Source organism: Fukomys damarensis, unplaced genomic scaffold (genome assembly GCF_012274545.1).
Source record: "Fukomys damarensis isolate Sample0158 unplaced genomic scaffold, DMR_v1.0_HiC HiC_scaffold_39, whole genome shotgun sequence".
NCBI lineage: Eukaryota > Metazoa > Chordata > Mammalia > Rodentia > Bathyergidae > Fukomys > Fukomys damarensis.
In genome coordinates this window covers 3,931,655-3,940,072 of record NW_022900951.1, presented here as the reverse complement: position 1 = coordinate 3,940,072, position 8,418 = coordinate 3,931,655, and the positions used below count along the sequence as shown (strand labels likewise).

General features: G+C 46.3%; 1 protein-coding gene across 4 annotated transcripts in view; it reads right to left on the bottom strand.

Annotated features, from left to right (window-relative positions):
* Positions 1-1,525: 1,525 nt before the first annotated feature.
* The window catches only part of Sts (steroid sulfatase), a 177,680-nt gene continuing 170,787 nt past the window's right edge, over positions 1,526-8,418 (bottom strand). For all 4 annotated transcript variants that reach the window (XM_010611155.3, XM_010611156.3, XM_010611153.3 and 1 more), the window contains one exon: positions 1,526-4,535. In XM_010611155.3, coding sequence (XP_010609457.1) covers positions 4,156-4,535 — 380 coding nt within the window. In that variant the 3' untranslated portion in view covers positions 1,526-4,155. The remainder of the gene's footprint in view (positions 4,536-8,418) is intronic.

Genomic DNA, 8,418 nt, shown 5'->3' with positions numbered 1-8,418 from the left:
ACCCACAGTCTAAGAGCAGGTGGGGTCCAAGGGGTGGAAAGTTCCTAAGAGCAGACCTCTGGGGTGAGAGGGCGTCTGGTAAAGCAATCTACGCGGATTCTTGATAAAGATAACGAGGCAGAGAGAGCAGAAGTCGCCTGGGGAAGGCTGAGGGTCAAGAACGTGATGGGGTATTGGGGTGATCAGATACGACCTGGAGGGTGGACAGGGAGGAACGTGGCCCACTGCCTGGGTGAGCAGACATTACTCTCTGATTCTGGTATGGTTCTCTTTTTGGATCCATTTGCAAAGAGAAAAAAAGGAAAGAGTTCTTGGCATTAAAATTAGGTCCTGAATATTAGAGCAAAGCAATCGCTCATCAGCATAAGGTCTCTGCCTTGGGCCCGTTAAGACTCTGATGGGCCACGGAGAAAAAAGACACCATGCTTTATTACTAAACGCACAAATGCACAACCAAACACACTTGATGACCGTGTTGGTACCAAGTCCAGTACGGTCTTCAGATTTCCGTGTTTGTATCTGTTTTCTTCTGGTTTTATTTTGATTGATTGCTTTTTGCAGAGCTGGGGATGGCACTCAGGACACATGCTAAGCAACTGCTCTACCACTGAGCTACATCCCCAACCCTAATGATTTCAAAGTGAACTAAGACATTGTTGGGAGGAGATCCATACATGGTAATAATCTAGCTTTGTTCTATCCTCTGGAATAAAGGGGCTGTTTTCTTTCTTAAAAGATTTTATTTTTATTAGCACACGGGAGTTGGTGCATATATATGACACAACTTAATTCTCTTAACTCCCCTGCTCCTTTCCTCCCTTCCCCCTCTTCCATCTCTTGGACCCCCTGCCCATTTGCAAAAGAGCTATCTCCTTGTTTCCTATTACCTATCTGTCATTTTGCTCTTTAATTTTTTTATACTTCGGGTTTAAACTCATGTGTCTGACTTTCTTAACATTACGGTCTCTGGGTGCATCCATCTTCCTAAAAGTGACTCAAGTGTATCCTTGTTTATGGCAGAGTAGTACTCGATTTATTAATGCCACAGTCTCTTTATCCAGTCATCTGTTGGTGAACCTACAGGCCACTTCTGAGACTCAGTTATTATGAGCTATGCTGCTGTGAACACGGATCCCTGTAATACAAAAATTTGAACTCTTTCGGGAAGATGCCTAGGAGCGAAACAGCCGGGAGAACTGGAATTTCTGGTTTTAGTTTTTTGAGGTGTCTCCACAGCGATTTCCACAGTGCTTCTTACTCTCCTTTGCATGCTTCAGCCTTTTTCTCCAGCTAAGAAGGGACACGATGACTTGCTGTCCAACACTGCTAACATCCTGCTGGAAACGGGGTTAACATGCCGCACATTAGGAAACCGAGTCACGCAGGAAAGCAGAGAATCTGCACCATTTCTAATGGCCAGTGAGTATTTTATTTAGCTTTGCATTAACATGCAGTAAAGAACCTTTTCTTTTTGATGCAATCGTTTTGAAAGTAGCATTTTAGTGTGCATATTCTTTTTTATTCATTTTTTTATTTGTTTTTTGCTCGTTCTACATTGCATGTCCTTCAGGGGACTTTGACACACTGCCCTCCTCTTTTCAAGCCCCCCTTACATAGATATGTCAGTTGCAATCTTGTTTTTCCTGTAGGGCCAGAGACCTGGTAAAAATGATGCCCAAGTACACATTACCGAACTGTTTGCTTAACTTTTGACATTGATATAATGCCAGGAATATGAATGAATGAATGAATGAATGAATGAATGAATTTATTTATTTATGGTACCGGGAATCCAACTCGGGACCCCGTGCTTGTGAGGCTGGCAGCAGAACCACTGACCTAAATCCCCAGCCCTGAATTTCGCTTCAAAGAACTTGCTGAAAGTCTCAAAATGCAGTGAGGTCTGGATACAGAATTAGAGAAGTAGTATCTATAGGATGCTCTGAAAATATGTAGCCATGCCTTACAGCTCTGTAAAATTATTACAACAATGCACAAGAGCAGTGCCTTCGAGATTTGTTAAGTTGTTCCTGGACTTCTCCCCCACTCTCCCCCAAAATAAAATTTCTTATTATTCATTCAAAGCAGAACTTTCAGATGGTAAATGATGTGAAATCCAGGGTCATTAGAAATAAACATGATTTTGAAATCCCCTGAAGTTTAATTTTGAGGCACTTTTAAGCTCAGTGCCTATGCAGAAAGAGATGTATTTTGTGTTTTATATCCTGTTGACATTTCCTACATTAAATAATGAATTCCATAGCCAGATGGGTCGTAGCACCATGACAGTGATTCTTTTCTACTAAGTCCACTGACACCCCCACCCAACAACCTTCAGTGTGTCCTATGAGTCCGTTTGCATTGGTTTCTCCAGTAAACAATGTCATGCTAAAGTCTGTGTTTAGAAATCACCAATTTCCTTCATGCTTTCAGGGAAAATCTCTACACATCACCAACTTTACTATTCGCTTTTGGGGAAGGACATTTCCTAAAACTAACAGATTTCACATAATTTCCAGGCTAAGGAATTCAAGTTAGTAGAAAGAATCCCATTCATTTTATGGCATTTTGTTTTGTTCTCCAGAAAAGGCAAGCAAAAATCAAATAGAAGAGCTATGAGAAAAAGCTGGTGAAATGATGTGGAATTCTGGGAGTTGGTTTGTAGAGGAACACAGGACATTTGGATCAACTTTCAGAAAGCCCAAGGCAGACATCAATCTCTCTCCAAATGGCCACAAGACCTCTAAGTAACCCATTCACCTGAGCGATCTTAGGGAGATCCGTGCTGGGCAAACAGAGCACGCCCACATGTGTGCCCCAAATTGATGGAAGACCAGTAAGCAGGGACATCTTGTCTTTTCTCCATTTACTCATAAAGGCATCTAATTTGGTTGGAGGACGCACTGCATGGAAAAGAAATGACAGATTCCAAAGCCCAATGGTGGAGGAATAGCTCCCTAAGACCTACTTGGAAACATATGACCATCTCCTCTGTGACCTAGTTATGATTTTTCTGGAACTATGGAGGTTTGGGGGAAGAATTAAAACTGAAGTCACATATTTTATGTATGTGATCACATCTCATATCTAATGGTCGATCACAAACTTACGTTCTTCAGTCACAAGATTAAAAGCAAAAAGCACTGAAAAGTATCAACATTACCTAATGATTTCTCCTCACCATTTCTTGCGTCAAAATCAAGATCATGTCTTTTATGTATAGAAATAATGGGTTACACTCCTTGCCATCCCCGGGCAGCATGTATTTTCCATGTTAGTAATTCTGAATTATGTTCCTGAGGATGTAGAAGCACCCTCACCCCCACTCCCAGTTTCACTCACCAAAAAAGCAAAACAAAAAACTAGAAGATATACCACTTCTGATAATGGACTGGAAATCAGTTCGGAAGAGCTCTGTCTTGGGCTTATTTGTGTTGATAGATTTTGCAATAGATTCACTGCCCAAATCTCTTTAGGCCCTTTGATTACATTTACTTAAACAGTGATAAATGCCGACATTCCCCACACATCTTAAACTTCTCAAGGAAAGAAACCATACATATATGTATCCACACATCTGTTTATCTATCTATACGGTGGAAAGCATTTACTGTTTGCTGTCATAACAATAATACTGAGTTGCCTTCCTATAACCAAATAGGAACGCACCATCCTCTTTGATCAGGAAAGAGGACGGCTCTTCATTTATTATAAAGCTGAATATGTTAACATCTACTGAAGTCTTTAAACTGTAGTTGTCTTCTTGCCACTGTGCTCGGAGGCCCTGGAGGTAAGCAGAAAAGATCAGGCAATAAACATGATCCTGAGAGCTGGGGGATGAGCACTCCATCTGGTTCACCTGTCTGCACAGGTGTAAGGAGTGATGGACCCATTCACCCTGCAACGCCCAGTCCACTAGACCGTGGCCATGAAAGCCATCAGGTCATAACGTTCTGCTGCAGACCCTGCAAGCAAGCCCTAACCTTGGTCCGCTGGGAAACCACTGATGTCTTGCCCGTGACTTCTGGGGATAGGAGAGAGAATCGCTACACATCCTAGGCAGCAAGAGAAGATGGAGCATTTGTGATGAAGACGGCAGATTCAGGGATTCGGGAACATGCATCCATCCGTCTCCAGACACAGAATGGCTCAAGGCTACTGGCTCATTTTCTGGCCCTGTTTTTCTCTGTCACATTGGCAAGACAGAAAAGAAGAGGCTGAGGGACAGCAGAGCTGGAGCCACGGTTTCCAAAATACGTTCCACAAAGACAGCTGGTTGGGGACCTCCACCAGGCTCCTGGTGTGGTTGTCGGCGGCTTCCTGCATGATTCTGAGAATGTCGTGGAAACGCGGCTCCGTGATTGGAGTCAAAGGGTTTCTCTCACGTGGATCTCTGGAAATGTCGAACAGCAGAGGCGGGTCGTGGTGGGTGATGAAACTCCCGAAACAGAAACACACGTGCGTTTGAAAGCATCCATTGGCACTCCCAGGATTGAAATTGGGTGTGAAGTAGAAGGCTTTCCAGATCGACTTGCCTGTGATCCAAAATACAGAAAGAGTATCACTGCAAAGCGTCCTTATGCGGTGTGTCGAACACGTATATTGGATGTTGAAATGGAAAAACAACTCGTTACAGTAGAAGACGTATTGCCAGGAATCCCCCCTTGAAATCCTCCCACTTTCTTCTCACTCACTCATCCCATCATCCTTGCAATTTCTGCAGCAGTTCTGGAAGTGCTCTTTCACGAGAGTCTTTTCCAAGTATAATCAGAAGCACAGTGAATGGTCCTGCTGGGCACCACCCAACAGAAAAGCAGAACTGGGAAGACACGACGCTGTGTCTTCATCCACCCTATTCACCATATCCAGCCCGGAGTCACTTCTGGCCCTTCCCCAAAGTCAAAATAACTGCCAAGTGTCAAGGTTTTGAATCAGTTCAGGACACTGAGGCAACTGTAACCGCTCAACTAAAGACACTCGTGAAAAAGACAAAAACAAAAACAACTTCCAGAACTGCTTCGGAAAGGAGCTAGGATGACGAGAGAAGGGTTCAAAACGAGGGGGAGGATTTTGAGGGGGACTAATGTCAACATGTCTTTTACGGTGAGACAGGCTTTAAATGTAAACATTAACTGTAAATTCTCATCACACTCCATATACTAACCACAAGTGAAAAGCGCTTCTGTGTAGTGCTTTAAGAAGGTGAACACTTACTGCCCAACTATGGGCAGAATATACTTCCTTCTCAGCGACCCCTAAGGCTCAATAAACGTGAGAGCCCCAATGTAAAAATAATGCACTGCAGCTCAAACATCCCTCACCTGCAAATCCCAAATCAAAAATGCCCTAACTCCCAAACTTTCAAGCATTGACATGCATAATTCCCCCAGCAATCAAAACACAGGGGCACTCAACACATGCTCTAAACTGACCTTCCTTCAGGCTGGGCCCAGAAGGTTTACAGGAACCAGACGAGTTTCCGGTTCACCCTCGGACCCCTTGCCCAAGCTCTCTCATAATGCGTATGCAAATACTGCATCCTTGGATCCCAAACAAAAGGAAAGCAAAAAGCTTCTGTGGGCAAGCACTTCAGAGGAGGGACACACAGTCTGTAGCTATCTAAACACCAGAGGTAGCTAAGGGATGCTAAGAAGATTAAGCAGTGGTTGCTATGAGGCAAAGCTGAACACACAAGCAACAGCATTCTACCCCTCACTTGTTCCCCCTGCCCAGTCTCTCTCTGATCCAATCCTTGTCTTTTTCCACCCCCTACGCGATCAGGTGACGGAAAGCTGCCAAATGAAGGAGAAATGAATTCTATCAGGACAAATCTCCCCCCAGGCTGCCCTTTCTCCTAGCAGAAACTCTGTGGCTCAGGTTTGGAAGTAGGTGCTCTGTGAACACCCCCTGATGGGCATATTAGAAACACCTGGCTCTGCTATCACTTGCCAGCCTATATTTCTACTCAAAACAGAAGGTGAGACAGAGGCAGGCACAAAGCTCACACACACCCAAAACAGAATAAAGCCAGACACACACATACACATGCACACACACACACACACACACACACACACACACACACACACACACACACACACACACACACACACACGGCCATCACAGGCCTTCCCGCACATGCTAGGACCCCAGGTGAAACCGTACTTGGAATATATGAAAAAGTCCTAGCATGTGAAGCCCAGAATTCAATGAGGCTGGGGGCTGGGGTTTGGGATTCCAAACAGGTCACAGGAGGATCTTTCCAGGCTGGAGAAGAGGCTCTAAAACTAGACAGTGGCTAGGGTTGTACAGCTTAACAAACATATTAAAAGTTTCGGAATTGGAGTTTTACCGCATGCAAATTAAACCTTCATAAAGCTGTCAGAAGCTCCAAATTAGGTGAATCTATCAACACCCTAGTAGCACGATTAGTTTGCAAAATTATGTTCTTTCTTCCACGAAAGCCCCTTCGACACTGAAATTTCTTAAGATAATAATGCACACACAAACAAAGCAGTCTGCAGCGATGGGTGCACTTCCTATTTTCTGCACAAAGGTTTGACTTTCTGAGAGAACATATATGTATACTGGGTGTAGTGGCTCACACCCTGTCATCCCAGCACCCTGGGAGGCTGAGGCAGAAGGATCACACGTTCCAGCCCTGCCTGGGCCACTTGGCAATGTAGAGAGATCATGTCCTAAAATAATTATAAAAGAAGGGCTGGGATGTAACTCAGCGCAAAAGCTCTGGTTCAATTCCAACTACAGAAAGAAGGAAAGAAAGGAAGGGATGGAGGGAGGGAGGGAGGTGACTAATAAAAACAGAATTGAAATTCACGCCACTGTGAAGAGGTACAGAATGTGAGCATCCTTTTCGTGGTCCTTGTGGCTTTTCCCCTGAAACCCAAGCTGCCTCCTCCGGGGAAGCAGGCGCATCTATCTGTTTAAGGATCTTTGACACTTTCCCCATCGAACAGCAGGGGTGGCTGCTTGCGGCTATCTTGGGAGGACTGGACGCAGACACAACAGAAAGACTCCCATACAGAGCAAATTCCCAGGCTGTGCACAGTGCTCCTGCAGCCCCGGACGTCCCTCTGCCTTATGCACAAGGACAGTGCAGCCCCCCGTGTGGGGTTCATTTTTGTTTGCGGGGAGAGGCTGGGAAACAGGGTGAGCACGTCGCCTCCGGGCTGTCATGGGTGAGTATAGGAGAGGATGCTCCTAAAGAGATGCGGGCAGTCTGGGGCAGAGGGACAGGACATCTAGGTCAATGGAGAAATGCTCAGGGCCTGGGTTGCTCCCAGAGAAGGTCAGGGAGACACCAGACACGGGGCTGCAGCAGGAAGACACTACCGCCACCTCCAACAGACTTGAAAAAGGCAGTCAGTAACCTTCAGCATCTTTGTGTTAAGGACAACAGTGTGTGTCATCCTGCTCGCTTTCTGGGGACAATAAAATTCCTTCAGACGCCACGTGGTGACTCACTCACCCACCCAGCTCCATGTCTGTAGCCACTGAGAAGCTGGTCTTTGGGTCAGCGAGACACAGAAGACCTTCTTCTCCTGCTCCAAGAGCTGGGAATGCATTCAAATCAAACCTGAGCATGCTGCAAACCCCCCTGAGAGCTCAGGCAGCAGTAGAGGATGCAGGGTGACAGCACGAAGTTCCCACTTGCTCTTCAGAGTTGTGTACAAGGACCCCGGGGTCACTGGCTATAGGAAACCCCATCCAGACGTGAGCACCTAGATGGCACGCAGTGAAGGCTGCTGGAGAGACAGCAGGTCGCCTCCCCGGGGGACACACCAGCAGGGCTAAGGGACACGGGAGGTGTGGGAGGATCATGAAAGGACTCATCTGCCTGACAGTTGGGAAGGGGAGAGAGAGGGAGGGAAGGGTGGAGAGGGAGAGGGAGGGGCAGAGGGAGGAAGAGAGCAATAAAGAGGAACAGAGATGAAGTACGATGGGGGAAAGAGGTGGAGACAGAGGCAGTCAGAGATTGGGAGGGAGGGAGGATAAGAAAGACAGAGAGATAGAGAGAGGGCAGAGACACAGGAAGAGGAAGAGAAAGAGACAGATGGAGACAGAGGAGGGAGAGAGGCAGAGAGACAGGAGGAGAGAAGAGAGAGGAGGAGGGGAAGGAAAGACAGAGAAGCAGAGAGAGGGAGGGAGAAACAGAGGCAGAGAAATGGAGAGAAAGGCAGGGAGACAGGCAGAGTGAGAGCTGGGCCGCCCCAAGATGAACAGCGGGAGGGAAGGAGAGAGACAGCAGGGCACAGAAATACAGGGACAAAAGGGGCAGGCAGACAAGTGAGGGGAGGCAGACAGACACAGAGACACAGTCACAGGTCTAGAGACAGCAAGAAACAGACAGAGATAAAGGGAGAGAGAGACAGAGGCGGGGGAGGAAGAGGGAGGGAA